This window comes from Gracilinanus agilis, chromosome 2 (genome assembly GCF_016433145.1).
Source record: "Gracilinanus agilis isolate LMUSP501 chromosome 2, AgileGrace, whole genome shotgun sequence".
NCBI classification, from domain to species: domain Eukaryota; kingdom Metazoa; phylum Chordata; class Mammalia; order Didelphimorphia; family Didelphidae; genus Gracilinanus; species Gracilinanus agilis.
Genome location: NC_058131.1, coordinates 613632817 through 613650783, shown reverse-complemented (window position 1 = coordinate 613650783; position 17967 = coordinate 613632817). Strand labels below are relative to the sequence as shown.

The 17967-nt window shown below is 39.0% G+C and overlaps 1 protein-coding gene across 3 annotated transcripts in view; it reads right to left on the bottom strand.

Moving 5' to 3' along the window:
• The window catches only part of CNNM2 (cyclin and CBS domain divalent metal cation transport mediator 2), a 174869-nt gene that overhangs the window by 43575 nt on the left and 113327 nt on the right, over positions 1 to 17967 (bottom strand). For all 3 annotated transcript variants that reach the window (XM_044665529.1, XM_044665530.1, XM_044665531.1), the window contains exon 2: positions 15485 to 15628. In XM_044665529.1, the coding sequence (XP_044521464.1) occupies positions 15485 to 15628 (144 nt within the window). The remainder of the gene's footprint in view (positions 1 to 15484; positions 15629 to 17967) is intronic.

Below are 17967 nucleotides of genomic sequence, written 5' to 3'. Positions count from 1 at the left end.
TAGAGATTTAGAACACTTTCTCATGTGCTTATTGATACTTTTGATTTCTTTATCTGAAAATTGCCTATTCATGTCTCTTGCCCATTTATCAATTGGGGAATGGCTTGATTTTTTATACAATTGATTTAACTCCTTGTATATTTGAGTAATTAGACCCCTGTCAGAGTTTTTTGTTATAAAGAATTTTTCCCAATTTTTGTTTCCCTTCTGATTTTGGCTACATTATTTTTGTTTGTACAAAAGCTTTTTAGTTTGATAAAATCGAAATCATTTATTTTACATTTTGTAATTTTCTCTAACTCTTGCTTGGTTTTAAAATCTTTCCTTTCCCAGAGATCTGACAAGTAAACTATTCTATGTTCACTTAACTTTTATAGTTTCCCGCTTTACATTCAAGTCTTTCACCCATTCTGAATTTATCTTGGTGTGTAGGGTGTGAGATGTTGATCTAAACCTAATCTCTCCCATATTATTTTCCAAATTTCCCAACAGTTTTTGTCAAATAGTGGATTTTTGTCCCAAAAGTTGGGTTCTTTGGGTTTATTATACACTGTTTTGCTGATGTCACTTACCCCAAGTCTATTCCACTGATCCTCCCTTCTGACTCTTAGCCAGTACTATATTGTTTTGATGACTGCAGCTTTATAGTACAGTTTAATATCTGGCACAGCTAGGCCCCCTTCCTTCACATTTTTTTTCATTATTTCCCTTGATATTCTTGATCTTTTGTTATTCCAGATGAACTTTGTTATAGTTTTTCCTAATTCAGTAAAAAAGTTTTTTGGTAGTTTGATAGGTATGGCGCTAAATAGGTAAATTGATTTGGGTAGAATGGTCATTTTTATTATGTTAGCTAGTCCTACCCATGAGCAATCAATGTTTTTCCAATTGTTTAGATCTAGTTTTAATTGTTTGGAAAGTGTTTTGTAGTTGTTTTCGTATAATTCCTGTGTTTGTTTTGGTAGATAGATTCCTAAGTATTTTATATTGTCAAGGGTGATTTTAAATGGTGTTTCTCTTTCTACCTCTTGCTGCTTTGATGTGTTGGAAATATAAAGAAATGCTGATGATTTATGTGCATTTATTTTGTATCCTGCACCTTTGCTAAAGTTGTTGATTATTTCTACAAGCTTCTTAGTTGATTCTCTAGGATTTTTTAAGTAGACCATCATATCATCTGCAAAGAATGATAGCTTAGTCTCCTCATTGCCTATTTTGATACCTTCAATTTCTTTTTCTTCTCTAATTTCTATAGCTAGTGTTTCTAGTACAATGTTAAATAATATAGGTGACAATGGGCATCCTTGTTTCACTCCTGATCTTATTGGAAAGGCTTCTAATTTATCCTCATTGCATATGATGCTTGTTGATGGTTTTAGGTATATATTATTTATTATTTTTAGGAAAGGTCCTTCTATTCCTATACTTTCAAGGGTTTTCAATAGGAATGAGTGCTGTATTTTGTCAAAGGCTTTTTCAGCATCTATTGAGATAATCATGTGATTTTTGTTTGTTAGATTGTTGATATGGTCAATTATGTGGATGGTTTTCCTAATGTTGAACCAACCTTGCATTCCTGGTATAAATCCCACCTGATCATGGTGGATAATCCTCTTGATCACTTGCTGGAGTCTCTTTGCTAGTATTCTATTTAAGATTTTTGCATCTATGTTCATTAGGGAGATTGGTCTGTAGTTTTCTTTCTCTGTTTTTGATCTACCTGGCTTTGGAATTACTACCATATTTGTGTCATAAAAGGCATTTGGTAGGACTCCTTCTTTGCTTATTATATCAAATAATTTGTATAGTATTGGGATTAGTTGCTCTTTGAATGTTTGATAGAATTCACTTGTGAATCCATAAGGCCCTGGCAATTTTTTCTTAGGGAGTTCTTTGATGGCTTACTCATTCTTCTTCTGATATGGGAATATTCAGGTATTCCATTTCTTCTGCTGTTAATCTAGGAAATTTATATTTTTGTAAATATTCATTTATCTCACCTAGATAGCTATATTTATTGCCATATAATTGGGCAAAATAGTTTTTAATAGTTGCCTTAATTTCCTCTTCATTAGAGGTGAGGTCTCCCTTTTCATCTTTGATACTGTCAATTTGGTTTTCTTCTTTCCTTTTTTTAACTAGATTGATTAGTACTTTGTCTATTTTATCTGTTTTTTCAAAATACCAGCTTCTAGTCTTATTTATTAATTCAATAGTTCTTTTACTTTCAATTTTAATAATATCTCCCTTGATTTTTAGTATTCTAATTTAGTTTTCATCTGGGGATTTTTAATTTGCTCGCTTTCTAACTTTTTAAGTTGCATGCCCAATTCATTAATCTCTGCCCTCCCTAATTTGTTCATATATGCACTCAAGGTTATAAATTTCCCCCTGAGTACTGCCTTGGCTGCATCCCACAGAGTTTGGTAGGATGTCTCATCATTGTCATTCTCTTCAATGAAATTGTTGATTGTTTCTATGATTTCTTCTTTGACTAGCTGGTTTTGGAGAATCATATTATTTAATTTCCAGTTAGTTTTCGATTTGCCTGTTCAGGTGCCCTTACAAATTATTATTTTTATTGCATTATGATCTGAGAAGGTTACATTTATTATTTCTGCTCTTTTGCATTTGTTTGCAATGTTTCTATGCCCTATTACATGGTCAATCTTTGTGAATGTACCATGTGCAGCTGAAAAGAAGGTGTATTCCTTTTTGTCCCTATTTATTTTTCTCTACATATCAATTAAATCTAATTTTTCTAGGACTTCATTCACCTCTCTTACCCCTTTCTTATTTATTTTTTGGTTTGATTTATCTAGATCTGAAAGAGGAATATTTAGATCTCCTACTAGTATGGTTTTACTATGTATTTCCTTCTTGAGATCTGCCAGTTTCTCCTTTATGAATCTGGTTGCTATGCCATTTGGTGCATACATATTGAGCACTGTTATTTCCTCATTGTCTATACTGCCTTTAGTCAGGATGTAATGACCTTCCCTGTCTTTTTAAATCATATCTACTTTTACTTTGGCTTTGTCAGAAATCATAATAGCCACTCCTGCCTTCTTTTTCTCATTTGAGCCCCAAAGGATTTTGCTCAAGCCCTTTACCTTAAACCTGTGTATGTCCACCTGCCTCACATGTGTTTCTTGTAGACAACATTTGGTAGGATTTTGGTTTCTAATCCACTCTGCTATTTGCTTGCTTTTTATGGGTGAGTTCATCCCATTCACATTCAGAGTTATAATTATCAGTTGTGTATTCCCCAACATTTTGGTATCCTCTCCTAGTTCTACCCCTCCTTTTTACACTATTTCCTTTTAAATCAGTGGTTTGCTTTATGCCAGTAACCCTTGTCCCCTCCCTTGATTTACTTCCCTTTCTACCCCCTCCCTTATTATTCCCCTCTTTTTATTTTTAAGGCCTAATGAATTCCCTCCGCCTTCTTCTCCCCTCCCTTTTTTGACCTCCCCACTCCTCTGCTCCCCTTGGTTTATCCCTTCTGACTTTCTCAGTAGGGTCAGATAGAGTTTTATATCCCAATGGATAAAGCTACTCTTCCCTCTCAGGGTTAATTACACTGAGAATAAGGTTTAAATATTACCTCTTAATGCTCTCTTCCTCTCCTTATAATAGTATTCATCCCTTCCCCTTCCCATGCCCTCTTTGTGTTTAATAGAATATCCTATTTTTCTTATTCATTCAAGTTTCTCTTGCTGTCCTCTACTATTCACCCCCTCTTTTCCACCCTCATATCATCTTACACCATTTTAGTATTCCAACCTCTCCCTATGAATAATTCTTCTAATTACTATAATAGTGAATACTGTAATAGTGAATAGAGTTCCTTACAGAGAATTATACATAACATTTCTCCACATAGGAATACAAATAATTAGATCATACTGAAGCTCTTAAAGAGGCAAATTTAAAAATACAAGTTTTCTTTCTTTCTCCTCTGTTTCTTATTTACCTTTTCATGTTTCTCTCGATTTTTGTGGTTGGATATCGAACTTTTCCTGATCTTTTCTGTGCAAATACTTGGACATCTTCTATCTTGTTGAATGCCCAAACTTTTCCATAGAAGTATATAGTTAGTTTTGATGGGTAGGTGATCCTTGCTTGTAGACCCAGTTCTCTTGCCTTTCTGAATATCATATTCTAAGCCTTGCGGTCTTGTAGTGTGGAGGCTGCCAGATCCTGTGTGATCCTGAATGGTGCTCCTTGATATCTGAATTGTCTCTTTCTGGCTTCTTGTAAATTTTTTTCTTTTACTTGGAAGCTCTTGAATTTCACTATTATATTCCTAGGGGTTGTCTTTTCTGGGTCTAGTGTAGAGGGTGATCTATGGATCCTTTCAATGTCTATATTGCCCTCTTGTAGAACTTCAGGGCAATTTTGCTGAATAATTTCTTTTAGTATGGAGTCCAAATTTCTATTAATTTCTGCCTTTTCAGGAAGACCAATGATTTTCAGATTATCTCTTCTAGACCTGTTTTCTTGGTCTGTCACGTTCTCATTGAGATATTTCATGTTTCTTTCTATTTTATCAGTCTTTTGACTTTGTTTTATTTGATATTGCTGTCTTGAGAGATCATTAGCTTCTAATTGCTCAATTCTAGCCTTTAGGGACTGGTTTTCGGCTATAATCTTTTGTTTTTCCTTTTCAATCTGGTCATTTCTGGTCTTCAATTTACTTGCCTCACTTTCCATTTGTGAAATTCTTTTAAACTGTTATTTTCTTGCCAGATTTTGGTTTCCAATTTGCTTACCATTTCATTTGATTTTGGGGCATCTTTCTCCAATTGGGAGTTTCTGTCTTCTAACCCATTAATTTCCTTTTGAGCTATTTCCCACTTCTCTCGCCAAATCTCTTCCATCTTTCTCATCATCTCAGATTTGAACTCTTCAGTAGCTTTTAGCCAGTTTTCATTATTTTGGGAAGGTTTGGATATGATTACTTGTTTCTTCTCCTCTGCTGTTTGCTCTGTTTTCTGGATTTTATCTGTGTAAAAGTTGTCAAGTGTTACAGATTTCTTCTTGATGATCTTTCTCTTTTGGGGTTCTTGTCTCTGGCTTGCCATTGTTAATCCTGCGCCCTGTCAGGTTTATCCTCACACTCAGGGTCTGCCTGCGCTCTTTAGGCTCCTGAGGTCTCAGGTCTAGTTGTTTTCAGGATCAAGCCTCCTGGTGGTCTCCTTGCTTGTTCCTCTGCCCGAGGCTCCTTTAATAGTCTCAAGGCACTGCTTCCACAGTCGTGCACCCCTCTGCACTGGGTCCCCACTCAAAGTCCATGCCTGCACTCAGGATACGAGTCCTCGCCTGCACTCAGGATCCGTGTCTGAGCTTGCGTTCGCGCCTGCACTCAGGGTCTGTGTTCAAAGTCCGAGCGTTCTTTAGCTTCTTGGGGTCTTAAGTCTTGCTGCTCTCAGGAGCAGGCCCTGGTGACCCCAGGTAGCTGCCAAGGACTTAATGGGTGCCCCAAACTTGCTCTAACTCTTGTGCACTGTCTTTGGCACTGTAGGTGGTGTGGGGTGGGGGAAGGAGTTGCTCAGTTCGCATTTTAGTGAGAGCTGTTTCACCCCTTTATAGCATGGAAATGCCCCCGATTCCACGTACCTCCAATGCTGCGCCCTGTTGTGGGGTCCCTTCATTCCTCTGGATTTGTTTTTATGTCTTTTTGAGGAGTCCTATATGTTTCGGTTAGGAGAGGTTAAGCAGCTGCTTTTTACTCTGCTGCCATCTTAACCAGGAAGTTCCCTATTATTGCCTCCTTGAACTTACAATGTATTTTGTTTTTAATTAAGCTTCTCTTTTGCAACTTTACACGTTCTTATAATACTCTAAAATAATAATATCAATGATGCTTATTTTAATATTAGCATATAAAGAAATCAAATGTAAGCTCATTTTCCACGAATAAAGTATCTTCTTTTAAAAGACATTAAAATTTTTTTTCAATAAAATGACACGTATTTTCAATTTGTTTTTTTTTTAACTGCAAACTACAAGCAATGGTGTATAAAAGTTTGCTGACTAGATAGGGTAGAAAATCTTAATCTTGCGGAAATGGCTAATGCAAAGTCTTATGAACTTCTAGGCTAGATCTTCCCATTAAGTCAAAGCCACTTGCCTTGGAGGGAAAACACATGCTAGGTTTGTCACCTAGGAGAACTGCTGCCTTTCTGAGCTTTATTTTGACAATTAGGGGAGAGATCATGAAGTGAATATAACTACAGTATTTTTAAAATAACAACTACATTTTAGACACATTCTCATTTTAGTTAAGTTAGTGCACAAAAGTCTGTGTTTCATATGACCATCTTCCCAAGGAAGTTTCTCCAAACTCTTGAAAGTATTAATCATTCTATAGAATTTTACTGCTAATTTATATAGAAGGCTTTGTGGTAAGCATCACGAGGAATAAAAGATAAATAAGATATGACCCTTGCATTTTATTTCTGTAAGGAGGCTGATCTAGGGATTCCTTGATTGTTTTGAAAAGAAGTATACAGGCTTTTGTTGAAGAATTTTGACTACTACTGGGGATATGAGCTGCTTTCTGCCCATGTCCCCCCTTCCAGAAGGACAAGTTTCACTGATGGAGGTTCCTCCCAAAATGGCTATCCCTTTGTAATGCCTTATAAAAGGAAGAGGACAAAATCCTTTTTCCTTTTTTTTTTTTTTTTTTTTGCTTTTCTACTTTTCTTCTAAAGATACTTTTAAAGCAAAAAGTTATATAGGGAAAAAGGGGTAAGGTAGAAATTGCCTCTCTACAAGCCCTGTGTTTTTTCCTTCTAGGAGAGTCCAAGCCCTCAGAGGGTTACCATAAGGCTGAATGTCTATATGGGTCTTTGTGGGGTTGAATCTGGACTCTCCAAAATGTTGAGGTTTTGCTTGTGTAGCTGTCTAGCTTTATTTAAGAAATACTTCCTTTCTGGGGCAATCCAAACCACTAGATAGCACTGTAAGTCAGGATGAGGTGGAGGCTGATGATACTGGTGATACTGTGTAAGGCTCTGTGGGAAAGAGGAATTGACCAAAATATTGAGGGGTTGTTTCTCTGGCAATCACAATTTCATTTCCCTTCTAAGAGAAGGGAAGTAACATCCTAAACTATAGGATGTTATTTATTTATTTATTTTTTAAACCTTACCTTCTGTTTTGGAGTCAATACTCCAAGTTAGAAGAGTGGTAAGGGCTAGGCAATGGGGGTTAAGTGACTTGCCCAGGGTCACACAGCTAGGAAGTGTCTGAGGCCAGATTTGAACCCAGGACCTCCCATCTCCAGGCCTGGTTCTCAATCCACTGAGCTACCCAGCTGCCCCCTAGGATGTTATTTAGTATGAAGGATGTTAGCATCCTGGTGGTTAGTGGAAGAAGGAAGAGAATTCTATTGATTTGATTATTATGAATCCAGAAAGCATGCTCATCTAGGGCCTCTTATGAGTCCTTTGAATTTTCTACATTTTCCATGGGGCAAAATAATAGCTGTTCTGTATCTGACAAATGCATTTTTAACCTTGATTGCTTGTATAGAATCTGGGGAACCCTTTTATCCAAATCTGTGGAAATTTAGACATAAGCTATATCTGGAGACTTCCCCAGAGCAGCCATTGCCAAAATGTGGTCTAGTGTCCCTTTGGAGTCCCTAAGAACCTTTTCTGCGGTCTCAAGTTTATAACTATTTTCATTATAATACTAAGATGTTTTAATTTCCAATATGATAAATATTGATAGATATAATCCACATAAACAAAAGCTACTCGTGAGGTCCTCGATTAATTATTTGGAAAGGTGTAAAGGAGTTGTGAGAACAAAAAGTTTGAGAACTACTATCCTAGAGTAAACTCAGAAGAGAGAGTGGGGAGATATAATGAAACAAAGTAAAGCATAATAGGTAACAGTTCCATATACACCACACAAGTAAATATACGTACCTGCACTAGTTACATAGATAGGTTAAAAGTGTCTCTAAGTATTTTCATTTTCCTTCAAAATTTCAACAATCCTGCCCCATCCTTACTCAGTCGTTCTTTGATTCCATAATGCTAAAAGAATATTTCTGCCTGCAGTCGTACACAAAACTCCCCCAAATACAGCAGGAAGAAGCAATGAGAAAGGAGAGGAAAGACACGGGAGTATCACTATCACATTTCAAAGAGATGTGCTTTAATGTAAGACAAAAGAGCCTGGTGGATGAGAGGAACCCAGGGATTTAGAGACTAATTGTAATATATCTCACATGGTAAAAATGGAACCTGGGGGCAGATTAAGTTTATATTCTACCTGGCACACTCTGCTCGAAAACAGCCTGTAACAAGTATAACTGCAAAAGTTGTGAAAGAAAAACATGCATTATGGAAATTTAATGGAGGGCAGGCATCCTATGTAAGGGCGTGATACAGTGCAGCTAGATGGCATAGTAGATAGAGGGCTGGGCCTCAAGTCAGGGCCCTGAATTCAAATGCTGCCGTAGACACTTACTAGTTGTGTGGCAAGTCATTTAACCTCTCTTTGCCTCAGTTTACCCCCTCCATAAAATGAGGTTAATCATAGCACCTACCTCCCAGGGTTATTGTGAGGATCAAATGCGATAATAATTGTAAAGTGCTTAGCACAATGCCTGGTACATATGTTAGCTATTATTACTATCTACTATTATCTATCCAAATGTATGTATGTATGTGTGTCTGGTGATGAGCCTTTCTGAACTTAGCTGACAAGCTCTCAGTCTGTTACCAATCACAGACTTGAATCCTTTACAGTTAGTGGAACCTGCCAGAATCTGGGCTGTCGACAGTCTCCAAGAACCTGAGTCACCTTCATGGTCCACTATGGCATTACAACGAGTCTTTGGTAAAATACTAATATAATTGTCTTCACAAAATAGAAATAAAAGAAAGTATTAGGGAACAAGAATTCCAAATCCTTATCCATCTCCCACCACTTATGATCTGTGGGTGCTTCTAACAGGTCTATCTTGGTTGCTTACTTATTATCACTGTTAGTTGTTTATCTTTTATATTGCAAAGCAAATTCTTCCATAATAGTATTCTTAACATTATGGACCTTGTGAATACTCTGTATACAATAATCTCAGCAATAATCCTACCCTCACGAAATACTGAAAAGAGGAGGTTTCACCATTTTTAAAAATCATAAATTATCAATCTTAAACCAAAAAGCATGGCTGGAATCTTGAATGACTAGATTTTCTTCCAGATCATTCAGGTGGAACTTGGGTCACTGTGCTGTCAATCTGTTCTTTAGTCTAAATGAATACTGGCTTCTCTTGGAGACAAAAAGAACTAGAATGTTTTAAATATTCTCCTTCTTGACCTATCTTGCCAGATCAAAAATCCTTTGGACAGATAAGGGGGCATTTCATTTTACCCAATCTAGACCTGTGATTTCATTAGTGTAGGAAACTCTCACCATGAAAACACCCTTCACCAATGTTAATCAGCATCTCTTCTGCAATTTAGAAAGTTAACAAGGCTAAGAGAGATTAAGTGACTTGCTCATGGTCTTAAGAGTCTCCCTGATACCAAACCATTATCCACTATACTATACTGCCTCTCCTTTATCAATCTAGAAGAAAAAAAATTTAAACTAAGGTAAAAATTTTTAAGCACATTTAAGGTCCTAATTTTAAAGGCCCAGAATTGGCAATCAAGCCACCCAAATTTTATCAAATGAATCTATGATCACATCCATTTGGAAATTCCCACCAATGATGCAGATGATAAACATTCATGACTGCCCACCTTGTATAGCTCTTGTCCACGTCCTCTCATAAGTATGTCACAGGGGAATCCATGTAAACCTGGGGAAAAGTAATAGACTTGGGAAATGGAAACTGTTTCCTTTATGAATGGTTAATGTTGGCCTATAATTAAGAAATTACTCTTACTAGTTAAATCATTGACTTCTTCCTTTGAAATATTAACAGAAGATAGTTCAACAAAGGCCATGTTTGCTTTCTTTTTGAGTGTACCAGCGGAGTATTATTGCTGTCCACTATCACCCCTCACCCTCATCATAAGACAAAACTATTTTTTCCTCTTGATTGGCCTACTGTTCCTGGATGACATCTTTCACAACTGTTCTTTGCTTAAGTTTCTTATTGGTTCTATATTGCAGCCAGCTCACATCGAGCCCTGGGACCTTCTCTAAAATAATCACGAAAACTACATACTTGCTGCCATATGATGCCACCAATAGAATGTTACAGTCAAAGATAATATCAAGTTATTCAACAACTAGGAAATCAATGAATTGTCTTTTGTTAACATCTCAAAGGAGGAAGTCGATTATTTAATGGGTAACCCTCAAATATAGGCCACCAACAACTGCTCACTAAGGAAATAGGTTTAATCCTGTAAGTCTGGTTAAATTTGCCAATTCTATTACTTTTTAACATGGAGAAAAGATCAGGCAACTCTTTCAGTAGAACCAGTCTGACCAATGTACATAGCAGGACAAACTGACATTTGGCTTTTAGAAGTAAAATATAAATAGAAATGTAGCTCATGTTCTTTGGTATCAAGGGCATTGGCCTCAGGATCAATACACACACACACACACACACACACACACACACACACACACACATATGTTTGCTTAATGTGAAACAGTCATTTCTGAGGCAAGGTTAGAAATATCAAATTTAACAAAGAGCAGAATCAGTGAATTGGATAATTTCAGAATTGGAAGAGGCCTCAGCTATCATCTAGCCCAACCAATGCCTATAAAGAATCACCTCCCTCTACTATATACTTGACAAGTGGTCATCTAACTTTTCCTAATGACCACCATTGATGGGAAAACTAACACCTTCTGGGGCAGCCCATTCCACTTTGGGGCAGTTGTAATTCTTAAGTTTTTCTGGACATCAAGCCTCAATTTACCTCTTAATGTAGTCCAATATCACATTAGCTTTTTTAGTTACCACATCTCAGTGCTCAGATGGATCTCGCAGGTCACTAAAATCCCCACATCTTTTTAGACAAATTGCTGCATTAACCACGTCTCCCTTATTTTGTTTTTGGGAAGTCAGTTTCCTGAAACCAAGTGTTCAACTTTATATTTATCTCTATTAAATCTCATCTTGTCAGATTCTGCTTAATTTCCTAGCCAGTCAGGATCTAGATTCTAGCATTCTAGAAGCTTCCTTCATTATCCTAGGGAATGCTGTCCCCAAGTGGATATGTATTTCTTGCCACCTCCAAAAAAAACCACCACACTGAAGATGCCCCTTTTAGGATGATGATTTCAAAGAAATACAATGATGAAAGAGATGGATTTTTAGAAAGATATGAGCCAAAAATGAACCTTGTTCTAATAAGAATCATTAGTCTAGAAGACATAGTCAATACTGCAACATAGCAGTTTCCATTCAGGCTGAGCTGAAGGAAATCATTCTGCCTTAAACAAAGCAGGCTTAAACAAAGCAGTTGCCCTGGATCACTGGCAAGTCCAGTCTGCCCCTTATATGGGTCTCAGAAGTAATAAAAAAAAATGGATTTCCTGCCACAGAGATCTCTCTGGCTTGGGACACACTGATGGCAACTAAACAAAGAAGCAAAAATCCGGATAGAAATAACATTTTACAAGTTTGGGGAATTGCCATAAATTTAAATCTCTATGAGAATAGGACTGTCAGGTCGAGGTATAGGGCATCTTATTTCCCTGAAGTAAGCCTGGGCTGGCTTCCTTCACCAAAGGATCAAGCCCAGCACCAGAACCAGCATCTAGTTCCTGGCTTCTGAAGGGTGAAGGGAATGGGCAGGGCTAGTAGACTCTCTTCCACATGTCTTTATTAAGTGCCTTCTATGTGCCGGGTCCTGGGTGAGACACCAGGGTTAGAGAATCTGAACAAATCCATCTCTACCCCCAAGACTTTACATTCTCTGATGGGAAACAAAGTGTACGGGTGAAGAAGATCCAGACTACATGCAAGCAAATACACAGTAACACCAGGAAGGAGAAGGAGGGCTCTAATAATTAAGGGGTGACAGGAAGGCCCCAGGTTATGAGGTGACATTTGAACTGAGCCTTTAAGAAAATTAGAAATCTGGGGGCAGCTAGATGGCTCAGTGATTAGAGAGCCAGACCTGGAGACAGGAAATTCTGGGTTCAAATGTGAACTCAGATACTTCCTGGCTGCGTGAGCCTGGGCAAGTCACCTAAACATGAGTGCCTAAACCTTCCACCCTTCTGTCTTGGAACCTAGACTTGGTATCAATGATAAGATGGAAGGCAGGGTTTTAAAGGGGGGAGCAGATTAAAGAGAAAGCAAGCAAGGAAGCCAGGGTTTCAAAGGGGCCAAGATGAAAAGCGGCTTGTCTTCGGCGTGGGGTCAGAGATGAGGAGGACGATGACAAGTAGAGGAAATAGCAAGTAGGTCAATGGGCCTGTAACACAGATGGCACAAAAAGAGAGTGCTGCTATCCATGAGGCCCAGGGCTACAGATGCTGGAGAAGGCTTATCCTAGAGGCAATGGGGAGCCACTAGGCTTCTTTTAAAAAACCTTCACCTTCTATTTTAAAATCAATGCTAAGTATCACTTCCAAGGTAGAAGAGTGGCAAGGGCTAGGCAATGGGGAATCAAGTGACTTGTCCAGGGTCACCCAGCTAGGAAGTGTCTGAGTCAAGATTTGAACCCAAGACCTCCCATTTCCAGGCCCAGCTCTCTATTCAGTGAGCCACTGAGCTGTCTCATCCATTTGTGCTTTTTTGAATAGTGACTAACATGGTCATATTTGTGCCTTAGGCAGTCACGGTGAATAGAGCCCTGGGGCTGGAGTCAAGAAGGACTGAGTTCAAATTTAGTTTCAGACCCTTAATAGTTGTATGACTGGGGGAGGGGGCAGCAGGGTGGCTCAGTGGATTGAGTCAGGCATAGAGAGAGGCAGTCCCGAGTTCACATCTGACCTCAGACATTTCCTAGCTATGTGGCCCTAGACAAGCCATTTAACCCCTTACCTAGCCCTTACCACTCTTCTGCCTTGGAACCAACACAGTACTGATTCTAAGACAGAAGGTGAGGGTTTTAAAAGAAAAAAAATAGTTGTATGACCACATATATATGCTGGCTATTTTTTGTTATATCAAACCAGCAGACTGCAGGATATAGATTAGAAGGGAGAGCATGGAGGCAAAAAGAGAAAACCAGTTAAGAGCTTATAGCCATAGCCCAAGTGAGAGGCGATGATGGCATGACTTGGGTGGACTTGAACTGTCTGAATGGGGAGAAGAGGACAGAGGTAGAAGTGCTGGGAAGACAGAGCCAGGAGACCTGACCACCCACTGGAAAGGGCTGAAGCTGACTCAGGCTGCAAAGCTAATACCAGGAATGATGATGGTGCCCTGGGCAAAAAACACAGAAGGCAGGAAAATCAGTGTTGGAGAGGAGCAGAAGATAAGGAACTCTATTCTGGATATGATGAGTTTGAGATTTCTGAGACATCCACTTAGAAATGTCCAATGAGCAGTTGGTGATGGGAGACTAGAGCTCAAAAGAAAAAGAAGGGCTGGATTTACGGATCTGAAAATCATCTTAGAGACTGAACTGAGGAGAATTGGTGAGATTATTGAAAGAGAAGGTGAAGGGTGAAAAGAAAAGAAGAAAGTCCTAGGGTATACCCACTAAAAGAGGAGCAGGACATAAACAATGATGCAGAAAAAGTTTAAGAAGGAATGGCCAGACAGGGAGGAAAACCAGGAGAATACAGTGAAAATGCAAGAAGCAAAGAATATCCAGGAGGAAGGGTGGTCAACGATCAAATACAAAAAAGCCAAAGAAGGTGAATCTGGAGAAAAGACTATCATATTTGGCATTTGAGAAATTGATAGTAACCTTTAAGAGAGCAGTTTTAGTTGAGTGATAAGACCAAAAATGAGACTGGAAATAGCTGAGAAGTGAATAAAAAAGAAGAAAAGGAGACAAGGAATGTAGTCAGCTTTTTCTTAGAGTTTGGCTGTGAAAAGGAGAAGGGATTGACGATGAGAGCTAGAAATGCTGTTTCGGTTAAATGCATTTGTTTTAAGGATGGGGAGATGAGTATAGGCATAGGCAGCAAGGAAGGAGCCACTAGACATGGAAAGTTTGGATATCAGAGAGGGTGAAGATCAGAAGATATAGGTAGAGATGAGATCAAAGGCACAAGTAGAAGGGGCCTTGGGGAGGAGAAAACCTCTTCATCAGAGACTGAACATGCCACTCCCTTGCTCAATGAACTCTCCTCATTTCCTTCTGTCTAGAATCAAATAGATGCTCCTCTCTTTAGCTTCTTTAGCCCTACATAACCTTGACCCAACCTGTCTTTCCAGCCTTATCGTACATTCCTTACTGCCCACCTCCTTCCACCTCCAGGCCAGACAAGCTGTTCCTCACCAACTCTATGTCATTCTGTCTCCTATTTCTGCACCTCTGCATTGGCCATCCTACATGCCTGGGATGCTCTCCTTCATTTTCTCCTCACAGAATCCTTCCTTTGGACCCCCCTACTTTACATTCATTTCCATTTATTCTCTTCATACATATAGTCTATACATGCTGTACTGACCTATGTCCTAATTGTCTCCTCAGTTAGAATGTAGACTCCTGTGGGATTATTCAATTTATTGTATTTATCTCCAATGTCAAGCATAGAGAATGGCACATAGTAGATGCTTAAAAGAAGCTTCTTGAGAGATTGACTGATAGTGGTAAAGGGGCTGATAAAGAGGTTTTGAGATGTAGAATAGGGAAGGAGAGGAGAAGGCACTCTTTTCTCAGTAAAGTCTGAAGATTAGATAATGTGAATTATAAATCTGTAGTAGACTTAGTTGGTATAGCACTGGATAATATTCCTGCCCTTTTTCACGATCTTTTACTTCTGCCCTAGAGTTCCAAGCAAAGGAAAATCCAGGTTCTAGTAAGGGCTCCAAGCAGAGTTTTAATTCAGCAGTTTACTGACTTCATTCACTAGCTCAAGTCTCCACTGCTGAGAGATTTTACATCATAGAGCCTACTTATTTAGAAATAGTTCAGATTTCTAAAACAAATAAACCAACCCACCAAACCAGGAACATTTAACAAACAAAAATATAATTAGGCAAGGATCAGTTGTATTCATGACAATAATCTTAACTAATAAGCCCATCATTCTAGTAAGACCAACAAGGGCTTGGGTTAAGCTCACTTACATCAGGAAAATGGCAAGTCTTAGGCAGCCAGCCTATGGAGCAGCTGGCTTCTCAGGAAATGCCATTGTCACCCAACCGTCACCACATCCCAGGCTTTGCCTCTCCTAGGACCATCATCAGATTTCCCACTAATGTCAAGACAGGCACACAAAATAGATTGTGTCGGATTAATTTAAGCAACAGCTCACAGAGGCTATAATAAAAAAACCAAGACAGTCAGCAACCTGGAAAGATGTGGGAGGAATTATAGTCAATATTAAAGAAAGAAAAGGTCATTCTACTCACTGTACAAATCTGTTTCATCTAGGATCTCCGATTTGATGATTTCTTCAATCACATCTTCCAAAGTGACAATTCCCAGCACTTCATAGAAAGGATCCCCTTCTCCCTCATTGTTTACCCGTTGCACTATGGCCAGGTGAGATTTACCTTCAGGGAAAAAAAGAGTAGTTTAAAGTTTCCAAACCTAAAAAGAACTTCAGAGGAGTACAAATTGTATTCCAAAGCAAAATAAAATCAATCATTAATTACTAATATAAGCACCTGCATTGTAAGATGGATATAGGTAGATTGGGTGGTTGGCTGTTGTCCTTCATGCTTGAACAGGACCAAAATGAGATCATTATGTTGGGGTCAATGTACAGTGTGTCCAGCTGTGACTGATCAGACCACTGCAAGCTCGGAAAGCTCTACTATGGTCAGGCACACTCTATATGAACGTTTGGGATGGAGATGTCTCTCAATTTCCACATCTCATGTTTCTTTTGAGCTACTGCAAACACCTTCTGGTAGATATAAAGCAAGTCAAAAGGGCTGAGCGTTCTGAGCTTTCTAAAATCAGCCAGAACAGTGGTCATTTGTTCATCAGTTCAATTAGTGCTTCCCAGTTCTTTCCTTTTCGATGGATCCTGGTCTTCAGGAATTGTCCATTCCTTCTTATGGGAACATCTCTAGCACTTGTTCCCCACCCTTCACTCCCACTGGCACACAATTTTTGTTTGGATTCTGACAACCTCACACTTGGAATACTATAAGAGTTTCTTAATGAATCTCCCTGTCTGCAGTCTCATTTTCTTCATTCTACTCTGCAGAGGCTGCCGTATTAATCTCCCTTCTTTCATCATGATACTCCTTCTTGCTTGTGCCTACTCTGATACCTCTCTCCATCCTACTTTTCCTCCCCTGCCTCCCCCAGGAAGCCTTTTTGATTATTCCATCTAGAAGCACTCTCATTCTTCTTTCAGCTTCTATAATATTTATTGTCTATATTCTTTACCCAGAGGCACATAAACAGAGCATACCATAGCTTGTATCCTTATATCTTATGAGCTCATCTTAAACTGTAAAATACCGAAAGGGAAGTTACTCACTCATCCTATCCCCCTTCTTCATCATCACCATCCCAAGGGTTTAAATCTCAGGAACTACTCAGTAAGTTCTTCTAAGTGGCAGGACGTGTAATGGTCAGAGGGTTGGATTTGGTGTTAAGACCTCAGTTCAAATCCTGTCTCAGACAGGTTATACAACCGTGGACAAATCAACCTTCTTCAATCTCAGGTGCTCTTCTGAAAAGGCTGGGTGGGGGTGTGCTAAGTCTTTCTCAGCTTGAAACCTGACCCATAACAAAGAGGAATTCTACACCACTTGTTCTACTCAATATAAGGCATACATGAAACATCTAAAATGCACATGCCATCACTTCTTTACTGATACTCAGGATATAAAGGTGGAGTTTAGCTCTGAACTTCAGGTACATAATATTTTAAATTGTTATATTTTTGTTTCTAAGTGGAAGGCCATTTGCCCTTTAAGTCTACATTTAGATCTGTCATTGTTCCATCGTGATTAGAGCACAGATCGGTGATTCCTAAAGTGGGCGCCACCGCCCCCTGGTGGGTGCTGCAGTGATCCAGGGAAGGCGGTGATGGCCACAGGTGCATTTGGGGGCAGTGAATAACTGTAAGGGGGCAGTGATAGTATGTGACAGGGGGCACTAAGTAATATTTTTTCTGGAAAGGGGGTGGTAGGCCAAAAAATGTTTGGGAACCACTGGCACAGATCTATCAAAAACTATGCTTGCCATTTGTGTCTCTAACCAAATAAGTACCTAAGAAAACAAGCTCAATTATCTAACCCAATGGCTGGATCATTTCTTTTTAAAATAAAGTGTAACAACAGAATGCCAGGCCTGGAGCGAGGAGGTCGTGGGTTCAAATCTGATCTCAGATACTTCCTAACTATGTGACACAGGGCAAACCATTGCCTAGCCCTTAGCATTCTTCTGTCTTAGAAGCAACACTGATTCTAAAACAAGAGGTAAAAGTATTTAAAAACATTTAAAGAAATAAAGTTTAGCAGGAGTCATCCCATAGTCCTATGCTCTGTCCCTTCCTTGCTAAAGGACAAGTGAAACCCATCAACTCCTGATCAGCCCTCCAGTGTCCCCTTGACTGCTTGGCGAAAGGGCTATCAAAGAAGCTGTCCCGTGAGTAGGCTAGAATAACTGTTAAAAAAGCTCTTCTTATCTTTGGTAAGCAGCGCTCTTCTGGGACACAACCATGCCAGCTCTCCCTTGCATTTACAGCAAAGAAGGACTTCGGGGATTTCTCTCTTCAGTGAACACATGGCAGTGGTGATGAATGAGGGCTCAATTCCCCGGCTGCCTTCTGTTTTGTGTTTCTTTCTCTGAGGACAACTCGCCAAGCAGTTATCCTATGGGATGGGTGCAGCTACTTTGTGAATCCTAAGTCAGAGCTGGTTGTCTAGCA